Source organism: Crocuta crocuta, unplaced genomic scaffold (genome assembly GCF_008692635.1).
Source record: "Crocuta crocuta isolate KB4526 unplaced genomic scaffold, BGI_CrCroc_1.0 scaffold727, whole genome shotgun sequence".
NCBI lineage: Eukaryota > Metazoa > Chordata > Mammalia > Carnivora > Hyaenidae > Crocuta > Crocuta crocuta.
This window is the reverse complement of record NW_027527964.1, coordinates 664670-685348: the sequence shown is the minus strand read 5'-3', so window position 1 is coordinate 685348 and position 20679 is coordinate 664670. Positions and strand designations below refer to the sequence as shown.

Sequence of the window (20679 nt, the reverse complement as noted above, 5' to 3'; positions counted from 1 at the left end):
TGTTTTCTACTTGGTGATTTTCTATTACTTTAATCTTGTGTTGTTACCAGAAACCGGTGTGATGCTATTCCATGCACCACGTTCCTTCCCGGGGCCTCTCTGGGACTGGGGTCTGCCTCCGTGAGTGCAATACTCCTGGGTCTTTGGGAAGGGTCCCCAGACCTCTGAGTGTTATACCAGAGCCTTGGCAGTTGGCAGGCTGTGGCCCCGAGCAAGGCCCAGGAACCTTTCACAGAGGTTTTGCGTTTACCAAGGAGCTGATGGACCTTCTCAGGGATTTTAGGAGGCACTGGCTGCAGATGTTCGGGACAGTTAGATTTGTCTGGTTTTGTGTTTTGGTTTTAAGCAGTATTGCGCCAGGGATTGGACCCATGATATCCCATTGGGTCAGTGGACACAGAAGGACAGCAGTGAGTGAAGCAGGGGGCTCCTGTCCTCTTTGCGGGAATATCCTTTCCTCCTGTCTTTGGCCCAGAACATGGACCACGCTCCACCTGGGCGCCGCAGCAGTCCTGGGGTCCACTCCACTCTACCTGGCCTCGGGGCATGGAGGACCCGCACTGTACATTAATAATCAATTAAGGGCTTTTCATCTACCGGTCCAATCCTGTTAGACAATATTAGACAAGAGCAGGCCCTGGTCCTGATGCTCCTCGAGGATGCTGAATCGGAAAGGCAGCGGTGACATTTTGGGATGGATGCCACAGGCAACGAGAGCGGTGGCGTGGCCTCCGGCAGTTAGTGCTCCTTCCCCAGACGGGTAGCCACGGGGGTCGGTCAGTGAATGCAGCTAAAGGGCATTCCTCTCAGTGAAGTGCAAGGAGAGTGGTGCTGTCCTGCCCGCTCTGCCACCTGTTTTGGTCTCAGCCTATGGATAGTGCTGCTGCCATCTAGCAATGCCTGGGGGCACTCAGCTGGCCCGGTGGCCCCCCACAGACTTCTCCCCTTTTGGAACCAGTGTTGTGGCTGGACCAGTCTGTGGGTTTCTTATAACTGCAAGACTCCCTGTATAATAACCATCAGGAAAATGGGGCGGGAGGAGGGAAATCCCAAGATGTGTTTCTTACTCCCAGGTGCTGGAGGGTACACGGCATGCCTGGCGCCACACAGTGAAATTGGGAGAGGGTGGGCATGGATGAGCAGGCCGTGGTTCGGCTTTTACTGGGGTTCAGGGTGGGGGTCTAGAGTTTTGTGATTCCACTCTTTATTAGTGAACTTAAAACACAGGACAGGAATTAAAGTGTGGGAAGGGAAAAACCAGAAGCCAATCTAAGTTAAACAGATGACTCTAAAATAAAGGAAACTTTTGGGGAGTGGGGACAGGGAACAGCCTGCTGCTTTACTGTTTTGTTGTGCTGGCAATGTGTTCACTTGAAATAGCTATGTTGGGACACCTGGGTAGCTCTGTCAGTTGTGCATCTGATTTTTGTCAGTTGTGTCTGACTCTTGATTTTTGGCTCAGGTCATGATCTGAGTTCATGGGTTCGAGCCCCACATTGGGCTTTAAGGCTAGGACTGATGGCACAGAACCTGCTTAGGATTCTCTCCCTCTGCCCTCCACCCCCCTCTGTGTGTATGTATGAGTGTGCTCCCTCTCTCAAAACAAACTTAAAAAAAATGAAAAAGCTGTCTTTCAAGTGGATGCCTCAGCAATGAAAAGCTTAAGTCAGGCACTTGTGTTACAACAACAAAAAACCAGTCGTCAGGTGCTTATGCTATATTTACCTCGTTACCAGTTTTTATTTAATTTTCTTGTGGTCAGAGAACACACCATGATTTTTTTTTAATGTTTATTTTTGAGAGAGAGACAGAGCACAAGCAAGGGAGGGGCAGAGAGAGAGACACACACAGAATCCGAAGCAGGCTCCAGGCTCTGAGCTGTCAGCACAGAGCCCAACGCAGGGCTCCAACTCAAAAACCATGAGATCATGACCTGAGCTGAAGCCGGACGCTTAACTGACTGAGCCACGCAGGCACCCCCACATTGTATGATTTTAGTCCTTTTAAACGCACTAAGACTTGTATGGCCAAGCATATGTCTATTTTAGTAAATATGCTACATGCACTTGAAAAGAATGTATATTGTGTAGCTGTTGGTAAAGTGTTCCATCAAAATCAATTAGACCAAGGTGATGCTTATTCATATTTTCTATATCTTTATTGAATTTTTGTTGAGTTCTATCAGTTGCTGAGAGGTGTTGAAATCTTCAACTGTGCTTGTGATTTTTCTTTAAAATTTTTTATAGTTAGTTTATTTTTGAGACAGAGAACATGAGCAGGGGAGGGTCAGAGAGAGAGGGAGATACAGAATCTGAAGCAGGCTCCAGGCTCTGAGATAGCTGTCAGCACAGAGCCCGACGTGGGGCTTGAACGCATGAACCCTGAGATCATGACCTGAGATGAAGTCGGACGCTTAACCGACTGAGCCACTCAAGTGCCCCTGTCTTGTCTTCCTTTAAATGTCAAGATTTACTTTCTCCATTTTTTCTTTAAAGTTTACTTATTTTGAGAGAGAACACATGAGAGCAGGAAAGGGGTGGTGGGGGGAGAGAAGATCCCAAGCAGGACCCCTGCTGTCAGGGGGCTCGAACCCACAAACCTCAAGATTAGGACCTCAGCTGAAATCAAAGTCTGAAGCTTAAGTGACTGAGCCACCCAGGTGCCCCACTTTCTCCATTTTGAAGCCCTGTTACTAGGCACATACATCTTTGTTGTCCTAAATCAACCCCTTTATCATTATTACCCTTTAGCAATTCTGTCTTGAAGTCTACTTTGTCTGATAGAAACAGTGCTACTTCAACCTTCTGTTTAGTGGTTACAGGTAATGTTTTCCCATCCACTTCCCATCCTTTATAGTAAAAACATGACTCTTACTGAGCATGTAGTTTGGTCTTGTTTATTAACCATTAGACAATATCTGTCTTTTAGTAATATGGTTGAACTTCAGGTCTACCATTTTACTTTTCAATTCTGTTTTCTCGCTTTCTCTTCTTCCTCCTTCTTTGGGTTAAAAATATTTTTAGCTTTGTTTTATCTACTGGCATTTTAGATATACCTCTTCTCAGGATTTTTTTTTATGGTGGTTGCTCTAGATTAAAATATGTAACCTAACTTTTCATATTATTCTTAGAGTTAGTATTGTACCACTTCATGGACTTTGAGCAGATTCCTTACCTCTCTCAACTTGTTTCTTCCTTTATACATAATAATAAACCTGTCTCATGTTACTTGACTATTAAATGAGCCAAAGCATACTAAAGCAATTAGTATGTTGCCAAGAGCAGAATAAGCAATACCTACTGAGCATCAGCACTAATAGCAGTACTGTTAGTACTACTAGTACTACTACTACTACTACTACTACTACTACTGGTCTGGTGGCAGCTATTGTTGCTAATATTTATTTGATTAGCATTTGACCTCCTGAGGCTACAGGAGAGCCATAGTGAGCATTCTCAGCAGCTTGAGCGGTTTGAGGTCAAATTTTTCCACCTGCTATCGATCACCCACTCCTCCAGATGGCCTGTTCCATCAATACCAGTCTGTCACGGCAGGGCCCCTGTCAGCTGCCCCTTCCTTGCCCAGGCCTGGCCAGCCTGTGCCCACTCTTCAGGCTGCTGCTGTACCAAGTACAGCTGAACCAGCTAACCACAGCTAGTCCTTACCTGTCCTTAGGCTGCTCCTGATCACAAACAAAACCTCACTTTATTTTCAACACGTAGCAGCAGTTGTCCTGAGCAAAGTGATCTGAGGCCAGTCCCACGGGCCTCCCACTCCTCTCAAACACATCCTTCCCAGCGTGAGAGGACCTCCTACATCTTGGTCTCTTTTTTTTTTTTTAATTTTTAATGTTTATTTTTGAAAGGAGAGAGCAAGTGCGAGTGGGGGAGGGACAGAGAGAGAGAGAGAGAGAGAGAGAGAGAGACAGGATCTGAAACAGGCTTCAGTTCTGAGCTGTCAGCACAGAGCCCAATACGGGTTTGAACTCATGGGCCATGAGATGGTGACCTCAGCTGAAGCTGGAGGCTTAAAGGACTGAGCCACGCAGGGGCCCGTCTTTACTATTTGTGTGTGTGTGTGAAAGGTTTCATTATGTGAACAATGAATGTCAAATATGTGTTTTCATAGAGAACACAGGCTCATACATCCTATGCTTATGAAAGCTAGAGAAGAGCAGACAGCTGTTGTTTTAGAGAGGAAGGGAACCTACCTTGTGCTGGTAACTGTTAGTTCCTTAACTGCATTATGACTTAGGGTGTCATTTTAGTAGAAGTGTTAATTTAGGGACCAAGGAATACATGAAAAAATTTCCAGCGGACTTAATGGTAATTATATTTTTGATACAGGAGAATTCTATTCTCCCAGTCCATACATTAATAAAAATACAAATATAAACACATGTAAGGTTTTTAGATCTTTATTTTAAAAACGTGGTGTACACACACAAACTCCTCCCTCCCTCCCTCATCTGACTTGGAGGCTTTGCTCCTACACATTCTTTTCCATGGCACACCACCCGGCCATGGTATATTTTTACTGCAGTGTATTTATTCAATCATTCTTAGTGATGGTCATTCACATTTTCTTTTGTCCTTATCAAAAATTACAATATACATTGATAAACCTCTAATCTTGTGTACTGGCACTTTATTTTTTCTTAGGGATTCTTCAGTGAGACTCCTGGTCTGAAAAGTATGTATATTTTTAATGTTTGTTTACTGAGAGAGCGAGCACAAGCGGGGGAGGGGCTGAGAGAAGGGGAGGGAGAATCCCAAGCAGGCTCCGTGCTGTCAGCGTGGAGCCCAATGCAAGGCTTGAATTCAAGAAGCATGAGATCATGACCTGAGCTGAAACCAAGAGTCGATGCTTAACCAACTGAGCCACCCAGGCGTCCCTGAAGGCTAGGTCTATTTCTAATGTTAAGAGACGGTTACAACTTGCATTTCTAACAGCAGTGCATGAGATGAATCTTCTCCCCTGCTTCCTTGCCCATAGTAGACAAGATGACAATTTTAGAAAGACAAAAACTTACTGGACTATATATAGATGTTCTGTCAATCTGTTCAGAAAGTCACTCACATTCAAGGATAGTCACAGCATATTAACTATATTCAAAAATAAGGAAGAGAAAAGGCCAGTTGTCAGTGACAGTTCTAGTGTGTGATTCATGACTGACTGGGAGAGGAACTTGGGAATTTAAAGTCAATAGTAAGATACTTTACCTCTGAGTTATTAAAGTTTTTTTTTTTAAGGTTAACTGTTAAACATATGGAGAGATCACTGAAAAGTCTAACTTGTAAAGTGTTGGTGAACCTTAACAGGAAAGGTTTAACTTCTACTCAGGTTTCAAAGGGAAATGCCTTTGGCTGATGACAGTGAAACCCAGGGAGTGGAAATACCTCCTTTAAACAGAATGTGGCAAAAATGCATGTCTAAAGTGGGTTGTGCACATGAACATTTGAAAAAGCACTAAGACATTTACTGAGTTTGTTTTTTCTCTAAAGTGTGAAATGTAACACCTGTGAACCACATACACATCCTATTTTTTTGTAAGACAATTCATAAAATATTAAGAGAAACAGGGAAACACAAAAGTACAAGTAGTTTCTGGGTTACACAATATGTTAAAAGACATGCATTTGTGTGTAAACACCCCACTGCAAAGGAACTGCGCCCTAGGGACATGGGCACCCTCTTCGGCTGTGGTGCGTACACTGAGTGACAGCCCACAGTGGTCTTTGAGTCCCTAAACCCCCTCTTAATTATCTCTCACTTACAGATTTAGGTGAATAATGCTTCTAGTAACCCCAGAAGCAAGGAAAACCTTCAACATTGTCTTCTGTTTATTGAAGAGGCAGCTGAATAACGACGGTCAGACAACTTACACATGGCAGCAAGCCGGAAGAGAAAACACAGGCTACGCACTACACCTGTTTCATCTGGAATGCATACTGGGTTGTAAAGGTACTGAAAGACGCATGAGGTTTAGTATGGAAAATCTTATTCATGTCCTAATTCTCAGAGGACAAGAATTTCAAACTCCCAGTGACTGTGTTAAATTTAGAGGTAAGATAGGATTTGTGTTTTGGGGCATAATTCATAGCCACTCAACCCCTGGGGTACGGTCTGTAGATCCTTTATGCTACTGCCCAGACTATTTCATTCTTGAGTCATTCGAGGCTTTAACAAGCTCACGGCACTACAACTGAGCACGTCTACTGACAACTGGACAGACCCTGGGGCGGGGCGGCGCATCGAACTTGGGTTAGAATGCTGTTCTTAGGGGACCCTGTTGTCACACGTGTTTTGATTTGATGGATTGTATCCCACCACGAATTTCCACATTCCTTCAGTACCTTTGCACGGTTTGCCCCCCACTGGCAGGGTTCGGGTCTTTCCACAGCACACGCTGTCGCCTCAGGGCTTTTCCCCCATGTGAACCCTCTGATGGACACTGAGTCGGGACTTGCGGCTGAAGGCCTTTCCACACTCGGAACACTCGTACGGTTTCTCTCCTGTGTGGATTCGCAGATGTAGCCTCAGGGTTGACCTCTGGCTGAAGGTCTTGCCGCATTCAGTACATTCATAGGGTTTCTCTCCCGTATGAGTTCTCATGTGTATGATGAGCTGTGAGTTCTGGATAAAGGATTTTCCACATTCACTGCACTCATAGCGTTTCTCCCCCGTGTGGATTTTCTGATGTATGATGAGGTTGGACTTCTTGAAGAAGGTTTTTGCACATTCATTACACTCGTAGGGCCGTTCTCCTGTGTGAATTCTCTGGTGTGTAGTAAGTTCAAACTTCTGGGCAAATGTCTTGCCGCAGTCACTGCACTCGTAGGGCTTCTTCTCCATGTGTGCTCTCTGGTGGACGATGAGGTTCGACTGGTGGGTGAAAGCTTTGCCGCATTCAATACATTCAAAGGGTTTCTCCCCCGTATGAATTCTTTGATGTTTAATGAGGTTTGCCTTATGGGAGAAGGTTTTCTTACACACGTTACATTCATAAGGTTTTTCTCCAGTGTGTATTCTCTTGTGACTGATGAGGAGTGACTTAAAGGAGAAAGCCTTGTCACAGTAATTACAAATAAAAGGCTGTACCAAATTTCTTATTTTCTGATGTTTAAAAATGGCTTCTTTAAAGACTTTCCCACTTTTATTATAGTCAGAGAATTCCAACCCATGATGGGTTTTCTCTTGCTTCAGATAGAGGAGTGCTTTTCCAAATCCATTACACTCATCGGCTCTCTTTCTTATATAGCTTCTATTACTATTAAGTAAGTCTGAATTAGATTTCAAAGTTTTTTCATATAAGTCGTACTTATAGGGTACTTGCCTTAAAGAAACAAAATCTGTGCTCAGATTAAATGTTTTTCCAAAGAGATTACCTCCTTCTTCAATTGGGGTTTGGTTCTTAAAAATGATAAACGGTCTCGCCTGCTCATCGGGATTGCTGTGGTCCCGCTCCATCTGGTCGTCAGCCTTCCACACCTCTAGGAAAGAGCACATGAGACACGCTCTGTCAGCCCCTTCCCTGAAATGCTAGAGAATGGGAAGTCTCCACCAACGTTCCGTCGTAGGGTTGGCTCTTTAGTGTGGGATCCAGTCTTCCAGGATTAAAAAGTCTCCAACGCAAATTTTGCCTAGTTCTTACACTTGGAAAGACAAAAAAAGCCTGTGGCAAAAAAAGAAGTGGAGGCTGACAATGGACTCGAGTAGCATTGCCAGATTACAGAATGACCTTAAAAGGTAAAGTAAAATAAAAGCTAAGGGCAGCAAACAGGGCACAAAAGATGTGAGAAAGCTGACAAGCCCAGGGATGAAGAAGACTTAGTGTTCTCAAGGATGTGGAACAGTCAGCACAGACCAAGAGAACGAGGGGACAAACACGGGAAGGGAACAGCAGCCCAGAAGGAAGGATCTGAGTTTAGCAACCGCCACTTAGGCTCTGAATTGCTGCAGTCAGACCGGCACTTCCTCTCTACACATCTAGTCTCTTTCCCTGTTTTTTTCTCCTCGGCTTTTCCAAGCCACACACCTTCCTAAAAGCAACCCTTCTCAAAGGTCTGCAGAGATCCTCTTACTGCAAAGATCGAAGCTCTAATGCACAACTTTCGCAAATGGATGACAAGATCCTGAACCCATATTCTGCAGCAAAGAAAAAATAAATCCAAGGGTTCAAGATCCTTGTGGACAGAATCATTTATTCCACTGAAATACCTTATTTTTTTTTTCTTCTAATGTGTTCAGTTTCTTCTCTAACCCAGTCCTGGTGCTGCTTTTATTTGAAGGAATCTTAAGGATCAGATTTACCCAGCCTTGACCTAGACCTTTAATAACCCTTATTTTTATTTTTTTACAAAAAGTTTATTGTCAAATTCGTTTCCACATAACACTCAGTGCTCATCCCCACAAGTGTCCTCCTCCATGCCCATCCCTCCTCCCCCCCACATCCATCAGTCCTCAGTTTTTGTCAGCATTCAAGAGTCTCTCATGGTTTGCCTCTCTCCCTTACCCCCACCATTTCCTCCCTTCTTTTCCCCCCTGTTCCTCTGTCAAGTTNCGGCGTGAGGTGGTATCTCAGTGTTAATAACCCTTATTTTCATTCATGTGTTCCTGGTTATTCCTGACTTCTGCGATCCTGCTGCCATCTGTGTTGAGGACAACACATCACTCTTAAACTAAAGTCACCATTCTGGCAAACTGAATACTAATGAAAGAGCAGCTAATCACAAAGGTTTAAGACAGGTTAGGCAAATCACAAGGTTCAAGTGTGAGAGAAAAATATAAAAGTAAAACAGAAAAAATGTTAAGCAGAGTGAGGCTGATAGTTGGAGGTAGGATTCTGAGATCTGAGGAATACAGGTCATCTGGTATTGACCATCTTTAAAGGTTGAAGGATCTGAAAAAATTGATTCTTAAAAATTATTTTAAAATATTTCAACCCATTCATAATCCCTAGGATACTACTTTGATTGGCTTTTGATGCTCCTTCCCTCTTTTGACATCTTCCCTAGAAAGTTCTAAACTGAGAATTCTTACTATACTATCTACACCTCTTCCTGTTGCTCCAACTTGAAAATCACATCTGGTTTGATAGTATCAGAGAACGTGCTAATGGAACATAGCTTCTAACTGCATAGACTTCAGAAATTTCCAAAATAACATAAAACTTCAGAGTCTCCACTATCTCTCAGCTTTAACACCTAGAGCTCCAGCCCACAACCACTTAGCATAATTCAGAAGCTCAGAATTTCTGGTAACAGAGAAAGGACATAAATGCTAGGCAAACGCGGAGCTGCACTAAAAGCTGTCCTTACCCACTGAGAGTAAGTTGCTATAATTCTCCAACATCACGTCCATGTAAAGGATCCTCTGTGAGGGGTCCAGTTGCTCCCATTCCTCCTGAGTGAAGTCCACAGTCACATCCGTGAATGAAACCGATCCCTGAAATGGCATATTACTCGCATTGCTTTGCATTCCAAAATGACCAGAATTTGGCAACGTAGAAAGGATATATGAAAACTTATTCATACCTTGTCGTAAAAGGGTCATTCGGTATGAAAATTTACATAGGACACGAACTGTACTGTTTTATCATGTTTCCAAAAAATATTTTTGTAAATAAAATGTTTATAAAATATGTCTCTGACACTGGCATATACAACAGGTATCTAAGATTAATAAAATACCGTTTCTCTTCTGAAAATGAGTATAGGGAGATAAATATGTAAACATAAATGCACAGCATTTAATGTTATCAGTACAGAGATAATACTCTATAGGTATTTTTTGTAGTATCAGGTCAGACAATATTAAAGAGTTAATTAAAGCTTTACATATTTAAAGGCAGCAGATGAACTTCCAGTTGCAAGGAAAAATATCAGGCATAAGTAGAGCTGTCTCTTCCATATCCAAGCCATACAAATGGTGCAAAAGCAAAAATAAACAAGTGGAATTATATCAAACCAAAAAGCATCTACACAGAAAGGAAACGACCGACAAAATGAAAAGGAACCCTTCTAAATGGGATAAAATATTTGCAATTCATCTGAAAAAAAAATCGAATAAATGGGCAGAATATCTGAACATTTTCCCCAAGAAGACCTACACCTGGCCAACAGGTGCCCGAGAAGATGCCCAACACATCACTAGAGAACTGCAAATCAAGATCACAATGAGAGACGGTCTCACACCTGTCAGAATGGCTGCTATCAAAAAGAGATCACAAATGTTGGTGAGGATTTGGAGCAAACCCTGGTGCGCTGTGGGTGGAAAAGGTAAACGGGTGCAGCCACTAAGGAACACAGTATGAAGGCTCCTCAAAAGAGAGAACTACCACATGATCCAACAATTCTGGGTTTTTATGCAAAGAAAATAAAAACACTAACTTGAAACGATATATGCACACCCACATTCACTGCAGCATTATTTACAATAGCCAAGATATGGAAACAACTTAAGTGTCCAATAATAGACAAATGGATAAAGAATACGTGGCATATGTACTCAATGGAATATTAGCCATAAAAGAGAAAATCTGGCCACTTGTGACAACATGGATGGATCCTGAGGACATTATGCTAAGTAAGTCAGAAAAAGACAACTACTATATCATCTCACCTATACGTGGAATCTAAAACAAAAAAACCCACAGAAACCAAAACCGCCAAATTCATGCATACAGAGAACAGACTGGTTGCCAGGGTGGGGAGTGGGCAAAATGGGGTGGGGTGGGGTCAAAAGGAACAAACTTCCAGTTATAAAATAAATAAAACATGGGGGATGTAACGTACAGTATGGTGCTCACAATTAACAATGCTGTATTACATATTTGAAAGTTGCTAAGAGAATAGACCTTAAAAGTTGTCATCACGTTAAAAAAAAATTGTAATAGGGCGGCGCGGACTCTGAGGGCCTGACGCTGCTACGTTTGTTGCACATTGTGCGCGGAGGCCTCGGATTCCAGGTTGTATTGCTGCTTGACCCCGGTGGATCTGAGACTGTGACACTTCCCCCACCCCCTAACTCAATCCCAGGCAGCAGGGCGGTGTAAACAAAGCCTCCAGACTGGGACCTGGAAATGAGGCGGGGCGTGGGGCATAGAACTCAGCCCACCTTGGCTATGTCCTCAGCACAGGGAAATCGAACCCAAAGGAGTGATTTGCAACGCTTGGTTGAGAAGGGACTGGGGCGACGCCATTCTTCTCCCCACAACCACCAAAGCGGGGCCTCAGGGAGCAGCCAGCGGACACAGTGGAGTCAAGACCTGCTTACACCAAACCACGCCCATCCCCGCCAGAGAGCTGTGTTGCTGTTTTTACCTGAGCCTGGGTTTGCGTGTTTATTGGTTTTGTCTGTGCGTTTGTGTACCTTTGTTCCCTGTGTGGTTGTCCATTTTCTTTTCCAGAGCTGCCTCAAGAAACAAGCCAAAGTACACATGATGGAGAGTCCCAAATACCTCTACGAGTAGGGAAACAACCAAACTCCCAACAAGAGAAACCAAGANAAAACTATTTTTAAAAGCAAGAAAAATTATAATATATATGGTGTTGGATGTTTACCAGACTTATTGTGATCATTTAGCAATATATAGTAATATCTAATCATAACATGGTACACATGGAACTAATAATGCTGTCATTCAGTTTTAATAAAAAATTAAAAATCAATAATGTTCACAGCTACATTTTACCTAAGACCCCAAAGCTAGAAAAACAAATGGGCTCATCATAGGTTGATTTCTTGTGGTATATTAAAACAACTGAGTATTATAAAGCAATAAATGTGAACTCATTCCAGGTACACAAGGAAGATTTTACAAATCTTGGCTATTTTCTATTTCTTGGCCTGAATTTTACTTATCTATATCTACTTGGCCAAATGATAGGTACAATAAGAACTTTGGTATGGCTGCCAGCCCAACAAGGGGGAATGAAAGACCTGTGGCACATTACTTTGACTCAAGTTACAATAATTTAGAAATGACTCTACCATCAAATATGAAATTTTTCTGTACTTCTTCTCACAGTTCTGTTTTCCATACTCTATACAAACGAAAAAATCAAACAATTGTTGGTAAAACACAATTCTGATACCGTAGCATTAAAACAGATGTCAAGGATGACTGACTTCAAAGACTTTGGTCAAGACAGTATACAGTTTCCATCTGGAAGGATGTGGTATTCTGGGTAGAAAGCCTATGGCCATGAGTAGAGATGTAGCTAGCGTATTTGACATCCAGAGCAGACTGTTTTTTTTAATACCCCTTCCTCAACTCTTCAAACTGTTAGATCCTCCTTGACTTAACGATGGATCAGGACTTACATCCTGATCAACACATTGTAATATGAAAATATTTTAAGTCGAAAATGCATTTTTTAAATGTTTACCTTGATTAGACATGGTATTCATTATCTACTGAAAACTAATAAACTAATGACTAGCTCAGCATTCAACACCATTCAAGTTTCTTTTCTTGAACAACACCATTCAAGTCTCTTTCCCATGACTTTCCTCTCTATGCAAAGATCTTTCTAGTAAGATCACATCTTCCATCACTTAGATGTGATCTTTCCATATTGTGAGTTCCTGCTCAGTTTTAAACCCTGGCATATTTTGTTTGTATCTCTCGAGGCAATCATTTTGCTTTCTTTTGTTAAAAGTGTCTTATTCCTCCCACTCTCCCCTCTAGATGTTAGATTTTTTAGGATTTTCCAAAACAACTCTCATCAGACCAAAGAACACCATTAACCCCAAGAAAAACCAAATATAATCACATTATGTACATCATCACAAAACTGTTAAAAATCTCAGAGGAAAAAGGAGGCACTGCCTAAAAGGGCACAATAAAACTGCTAGCTGACTTTTCAGCAGAAACAATGTAAGCCAGTAAATAACAATCTCCAAAGTCCTGAAAATACTAGAAAATGAGTTGGCAAACTTTCTACAGAGGGCCAAGTAGTAAACATTTTCGATTCTGCAGACCACATGTAGTCTCAATTACAACTAATCAAGTCTGCCCCCTCACCGTGACAAGCGGGCATAGGAAACAGGTAAACAAATAGGCATGGCTGTGTTCCCAAAGAAGCCTGATTTCTGGACAGTGAAATGTGAAATTCATATAATTTTCACATCATGAAATACTATTTTGATTTTTCACAGCCATTTAAAAAACTTAAAAACCACTCTTAGCTGTGGGCCATATAAAAGGAAGGCAGAATGCCATCTTGTTCGTGGGCACAGTTTAACAGCCTGAACTAAAAGGATGACTACTGAATAGTAAATGCCACGTTAAGTGCTAGGTATTTTTACTGCTATAAAATGATCTGAACCATAAAGAAAATAATTAAACCTAGCAAGAATCAGTTGGATGTGAAAAGCATCAGGGACCAAATAAATCAGCAAAGTAAGTTTTTAAAATAATTATATATGGGATGTGAGAAGGAGGTGTTAATAATTAGCTGAAACTAATTTTTGGATGCCAGAAACCTGGGAGTCGTGGCAGAGAGAGAGAACTGGGTTTGGAAGGAAAATATAAATTGTGATTAACTTTTTAAATTTTGTTTAAAATATAAGCGAGCACCAAAAGAGTAAGCTAAACCTTTAAGAGAATGGAAATATATTTTGACAGACCAGTAGAGGAACAAAAGTGCTCAAAGTGCCAAGAAGAAGAAAACCAGTAATAAAATAAATTAGAATAAACATTTAATAAAAGGTTAAGACCTTCAGAGAAGTCTTTAAAAAAAAAACAGCTTTTTACAAGAGGCAAAGTGAAGTAACAGCCTTAAAATAAAAAGTGCAGAAAAGCTGGCATAGGAACATTAATAATTTGTTAAAAAATTAGTAAAAACAGAATTCCAAGAATATGTAATACCATGACCCCCAAATTCTATTTAATGTGTAAAAAATATGAAAAAAAGAAGAGGCTACACCCACACAAAACATAATATTGGCTACCTTTAAAGTGAGGAAATAATCTTTAATGCTCAAGAGAACTTTAGCATTGAATAAAGTGACTTAATGCCAGGAGTGAAAGCCTGCGAGGGAGGTCCGAACCATGATGGTGAGAAAGAGTAAGAGACAGAATTCATGTGTGAACTGTGTAACATAAAGACTAAAACCTTCTGGGGCGCCTGGGTGGCTCAGTTGGTTAAGCATCCGACTTTGACTCAGGTCATGATCACAGGGTTTGTGGGTTCAAGCCCCGCATCAGGTTCTCTGCTGACAGCTCAGAGCCTGGAGCCTGTTTCAGATTCTGTGTCTCACTCTCTCTCTCTGCCCCTCCCCCACTCATGCTCTGTCTCTCTCTGTCTCAAAAAGAAATAAAACAAAAACAAAAGACTAAAACCTTCAAATATACGTAATGTATGGAAACAAATAAGCCAAGATGTTAAGTCTTGACTTGGATACTGTAATAGGTTGATAGTTATTAGGGTGAACCATATTGAAATTGATGACATGCAACTTCTGTGACATACAAATATTGCAATTTCATATAGCTCAACCTAATACATTCTTATTTGTATTTCTCTGCATTTTCACATTTCACAAAATCAAACGAAAAAAGGTGAGAAGAAATATCTTATTAACTATCACGCAAACAGGAATTAAAAAACACATCATCAGAAAAAAGTTAAGAGTAGATACAAAGAGCAAAGCCTACACGTTTCAGGAGAGAACCGAAAGGTCACATTCTGATAAGCAGAAAGGCCTTTGTCCTTCATGACTACAACACTAAAAAGCAATCACTTCAAAATTCTAAGAGTAAAAACAATAAAAGCTGGACAAATACATAAAACAATTTGCAACCATTGTAGCAACCATTGCAGGGCTACAATTATTGAAAGACCAGTGAACATGAGGGGAGCCCCACATTAACAATGATGATAAAAGTGCTGAAAGAAAAAAATATATCAATCTTGAATTCTATATGCAGCAAAAACTCCCTAAAGGTAATTTCTAAACAATAGCACAGAGAAATAGAACTGAAGCAGCAAGTGGTGCTGTTGTTACATTACATTCCAAAGCAACTGAGACCTGGGGGCAAAGTAATGAAAGTAAAGAAGGCATAGAGAAGGGGCTCTAAAATTCTGTGTAAAAATTCACCTCAGATCTTTGGGTGGTTCCTAATATGTGCAAGTAGGGAAAGCCTCCAGGAAAACTAGTAGAGAGCAACAGTTTTGTCCTGCCAGACAATTAAATTATTGGCAAAACTTAACATTAGAGGAAATTCCGTATCATACACATGTCTACCATACAAACAAAAATTACTAGACATGTGAAAAAACAAAATAGCACAATAAAACAATAAACAAGAGATCAACAGTCAAAAGCATATGTAGAGATAATCCATAGGTTAGAGCTAGTCCACGAGACTTCAGATTAACTGAAAAGTAATATGAAAAAGAATATAGAAGGGGCACCTGGCTGGCTCAGTCAGTAGAGTGTGTAACTCTTGATCTTGGGGTTGTTGAGTTTACTTAAGAGAAAAAAATGGATAATGTACATGAAAATATGGGACCATTTCAACCAAAACCTGCAATCTATAAAAGGGAAGCATGTGGGCATTACAGCCGTGTAAAATGTAGTTTTTAACTAAAATTTAAAATGCATTGTATAGACTTACTAGCAGACTAGATACAGCAGAAGAACTGTGCACTTGAAGGCAGGTCAATAAGAAGATATCCAAACTAAAGCAGAGAGAAAAAAATGGGAGAAAACTCAAAATATAAGAAATGTGAAGTATGGCCAAAAAGTCTAATATACTATTGCTTAAAATTCTGAAAGCAAAAACAAAAAATATATAATGTGTAGTCTCACAAATAGAGGAAAAAATGGGACAGAAACAATATCTGAGATATAATAGCTGAGAATTTTCCCAGTACAGTAAATGGCATCAACCACAAATCTAAGAAACTTCATAAAGCCCAAGCAAAATAAATGCAAAGACAATTATACCTAAACACATCACACTCCAACTGGTGAGTGCCAGAGAAAAAGAGAGTATCTTAAAAGTAACCGAAAGAAAAAGATTCCTTTCTTTCAGGGAACAACAATAAAAGTGAAGGCTTATTTCTTAACAGAAACCACAGAAGTGAGATGAAAACAGAATGATATCTTTAAAGTACTGACAGAAAAAAGAAACCCTAGAATTCTATCCCCAGGAAAAACATTTTTCAAAATAAAAGTAAAATAGAGGCATACAGAGACAAATAAAAGCTGCAAGAATTCACTGCAATATACTATATACTGAGGTAATATAATATTAATTCAAGGTGATTAGTAAAGTATATAAGCTATAATCCCTACAGAAACCACTTAAAAATACACCACAAAAGCACTAATCATAAAAAGGTAGATGTGGCTATATTTATATTGCCAGAGATAAAGAGGAGCATTCTAAAATGATAGGAGGGTAAATCCATCAGGGAGACAGATCATAAATGTGCATGTGCTCAGTAACATAGCTTCAAATGACATTAAGCAAAACCAGACAGAACTAAAGCAAAGAATGGACAAATCCACATTCACACTATGTATCACACAAGTATCACAATGGAATGAAGATATTTTCAGAAATGAAAAGTCTAAAAAAATGTTCAAACATACCCTTTAAAAAGAATTTTTTTTTAAGTTTATTTATTTTGAGAGAGAGGGCGCGCTGGGGAGGGGCAGAGAGGGAGAGAGTATCCCAAGCAGGCTCAACACCATCAGCATGGAGCCTGGTGTGGGGCTCAAACTCATGACTGTGAGATCACGATCTGAGCCTTACCCCACTGAGCCACCAGGCGCCCCTCACATACTCTTTCTTAAGAAGATACTGAAGAATGCACACCAATGAAACAATAGTGACCCAAAAAAAGACAAAGACATGGGGAGAGGCAAACAAAAGATCAACACCAGAGCTGAAGGAAATCCCCGGGAGTTTGAAAGAGACTGCAGGGCGGCAGGGACTATCTACTGATACCTAATTCCTGGTCATGCAGAGTGCAACAGTGTGACTCAAAAGCAGCCATGTTGAGGGCTGTTATAAGCAAGAAGCCTACTGCCATTGTACCACCTTTTTAACCCCGGGGCAGAATGCCTGGGTGAGCCTGGCCCAGGTTCTTATCTGCACTTGGTTTGACTTGTTTTCAACATGTGCTGGTGACATCTACTACTACCACCTTTCCCTTCCACACCACTCTGTCCTGGACCAGGTGAGGACACTCACTCCATCTTACAGAAGTGTTATGCTTTGATCTACTCCTGAGAGTTGGCAGTGGACCAGTGAGCTAAAAAGCAGAGAATATAGAGCAACCCACTTGGTTTAATTATATTTCCACCAGACATTCAATACCCGATCCACACTTTGACCCTGCCAGATGGCTCAACCATGTGAGTCCTATGTTTTCCTGTTTCTCATGACCTTGTCAATGACTTCTCCAAATTGAATTTTTGGAAACTGTCAGAAAAGCTGAAGCCAGAATAGGGCTCAGACTCTATTCAGCTCATCTTCTCCTAGAAACATTTATCCAACACCAGCAAAATCTCTAGACACAACTAGACTTCTGCTTGCTTGATAATTTTTGACACACTGTTTCCCTAGTAAGGCTTACATCATTTTAGACTATCACCAATAATGCATGAGTGGTTTCATCTCTGTTTGGTTAATTACTGGCTAATGAAACTTGAAAAAAAATGATTAAAAAAAACCCCCCAAAAACTCAAGTCTTGACAAAGCGAACATGGGTACATATAAGGACATCTTTTAGATCTTGAGGTCTGGAAGAAAAAGAAAAATAACCTCCACCAATCAGAAAGAAAATTATGCAACACAAGGGAATATAAATTCCAGCTATAGTTTCTGGATTTTATATTGATTAGGGATATATGTAGACAAGTGGTAAAATCTTTAAGAAAAGCAGGGGAGGGATGCCTGGGTGGCTCAATCAGTTAAGCATCCGACTCTTGATTTTGGCTCAGGTCACAATCTCACTTTGTGGGATCGAGCCCCACATCAGGCTCTGTGCTATCAGCACAGAGATTCTCTCTTTCCCTCTCTGCCCCTCCCCTGCTTGCATGCACTCTCTCTCAAAATAAACTTTTAAAAAAAGAAAAAAGAAAAGCAGGGGAATAATTAACAAAAATGTCAAGTGGAGGCTACCTACTAGGATGATTCAATTGGAGAATATATCATCAAGAACAAAGAATGTTCTATTTTTTATGTTTATTTAGTTTTGAGAGAGAGAGAGAGAGAGAGACCGACAGATTGTGAGCAAGAGAGAGAGAGAGGGAGACACAGAATCTGAAGCTCCAGGCTCTGAGCTGTTAGCACAGCTTGCGCTTAATCTCAGGAGCCATGAGATTATGACCTGAGCTGAAGTCAGACACTTACCGACTGAGCCACCCAGGCACTCCAGAGAATGTTTTATTTCTTAACTTGGGTAAGGTACATGAGTGCCCATTTTTTTTTATTATTCTTTAATGTATACATATTTGTTATACATATTGTTATGATATATATAAAGACTATTACAATGCTTTATATACTCCTTTGTATATGTGTTACATTACACAATAAAACAAAATAAGGAAACCAAATGCTCCTTTATGGAAAGACTTCAGATACGTTACTGAATGATAAAAATACAAAATCAAGAGAATGAAAAGACAAGGTACAGATGAGGAGAAAAATCTTTGCATAACACATACCTGATAAACGACTGGTACCCAAAATATACATAAGAACTCTTAAAAATCAACAATATCAAAACAACCTGATTTAAAAATGGGCCAAAGACTTAATAGACACCTCATAAATGAAAATGTAGAGATGGCAAGTAAACATACGAAAATATACTCAACATCATGTCATAAGGGAACTATAAATTACAATGAAATACTGTTACACACCTATGAGAATGGCCAGAATCCACAAGACTGACAGCACCAAATGCTGGCAAAGATGTGGAGCAACAGGAACTTTCATTCACTGCTGGTAGGAATGCAACATGGCACAGCCACTTTGAAAGACATTTTGGCAGTGTCTTACAAAACTAAACATACTCTTACCATATGATCGTGCAAATTACACTCCTTACTATTTACTCAAATGAGTAAATTATTTTTATCCCCACACAAAATCCTGCACATGAATGTTTGTAGCAGCTTCATGCATGCCTATCAGAACTCAGAAGCAACCAATCAATACGTGAATGGATAAATAAACGGTGGTACATCCACACAACAGAATATTATTCAGTGGTAAAAATGAGCTGTCAAGCCATGAAATGATGTACAAGAACCTCAATGCATGTTCCTAAGTGAAAAAAAAAAACTAATGGTTAAATACTGTATGACTCCAACTGTACGACATTCTGGAAAAGGCAGACCTACGCACAGAGTAAAATGATCAGCGGGTTCCAGGGGCTCAGGGAGGGGTGAGGAGGATGAATAGTGGAGCACAGGGGATTTTTAGAGCAGGAAACTATTCTGTATGAAACTATAATGGTGGGTACATATCATTATGTATTTGTCCAAATCCACAGAAGGTACAACACCAAGAATAAAACCTAATGTAAGCTACAGATTGTAGTTAAAGTATTCATATTGGCTCACGAACAGTGGCAGGTGTACCACATTAATGCAGGATGTTAACAGGGTAAGCCCCACGTGTGGAAGGAGTGAAGGTGTATACAAAAACCCTGCACCTTTCACTCACATCTTCTGTAAACTCAAACTGCTCTAAAAAACGAAGACTATTATTAAAAAACAAAGCACATAGAAACAAATCAGCATGATTACTATGCTATCCTATAAAAACTTGTATTTGTACTCATGTAAATATGTACCTAAAAACTCTGAAAAGCTACTCAAGTGGGATGTCTGGGTGACTCATTTGGTTAAGCATCTGACTTCAGCTCAGGTCACGATCTCACATTTTGTGAGTTTGAGCCCCACATAGGACTCTGTGCTGACAGTGCAGATCCTGCTTGGGATCTTCTTTCTCCCTCTCTCTCTGCCCCTCCCCAGCTTATGCTCTCTCTCTCAAAATAAAACAAACATTAAAAAAATAAAAATAAAAAAGAAAACTACTCAACAAAGTAACAACAGTAGTATTGTGGAGGTTTGGGGGTAGAATTTAAATACACACACAGTCAGATATTTACTGAGTTTTTTGGCATCATGCTAATTTGACTGAGAAAATAAGATACACACAAAACCCCACATTTGCAGTAAAGAATGCTATATGAAATAACCAGAGACAAACTGATAAACCCCTTGTTTCTGGGGATGTTGTCCAAAATACCATCTATATGAAGGTCCATAAAATTCATTCAGATCTAATACCAGAGAACCAAGGAGATGCCACTCAAAATCAATTCAAGACAATTAACTTGGTTTGCTTTTTGGGTGCTGGTACTAATCAATTATTCTTACTACATTTTCCTTAAGTTTTACTCATCTCTGCCTTTCTATTTCATTTTCTGGGTCCTTATCAACTTCCTCAAATGCACTAAAAAAACAAAATTGGGAAAAACAATCAACTCACCTGGGATTTGTTCATTTTTTGCAGCTTTGGTGTAAAGGCTGAGAACTGTGAAGGCAGAACTGGAAGACAGAAGAAGGAAAATATTGTTACTAATGATGTGACCTGCTTTGGAACGCCTACAATGACTTATTTACAAATCCTTA

At 40.4% G+C, this 20679-nt stretch overlaps 1 protein-coding gene across 6 annotated transcripts in view; it reads right to left on the bottom strand.

Annotated features, from left to right (window-relative positions):
* Nucleotides 1–4036: 4036 nt before the first annotated feature.
* Nucleotides 4037–20679, bottom strand: part of ZFP1 (ZFP1 zinc finger protein) — a 40067-nt gene continuing 23424 nt past the window's right edge. For 2 of the 6 annotated variants that reach the window (XM_077752801.1, XM_077752798.1), the window contains exons 2-4: nucleotides 20537–20595; nucleotides 9321–9447; nucleotides 4037–7493 (exon numbers count right to left, since the gene is read on the bottom strand). In XM_077752801.1, the coding sequence (XP_077608927.1) occupies nucleotides 6418–7493; nucleotides 9321–9447; nucleotides 20537–20551 (1218 nt within the window). In that variant the 5' untranslated portion in view covers nucleotides 20552–20595 and the 3' untranslated portion in view covers nucleotides 4037–6417. Of the gene's footprint in view, nucleotides 7494–9320; nucleotides 10683–15628; nucleotides 15685–20536; nucleotides 20596–20679 lie in introns of those variants that run through there. The other 4 variants (XM_077752803.1, XM_077752800.1, XM_077752802.1 and 1 more) reach the window with 4 other exon arrangements.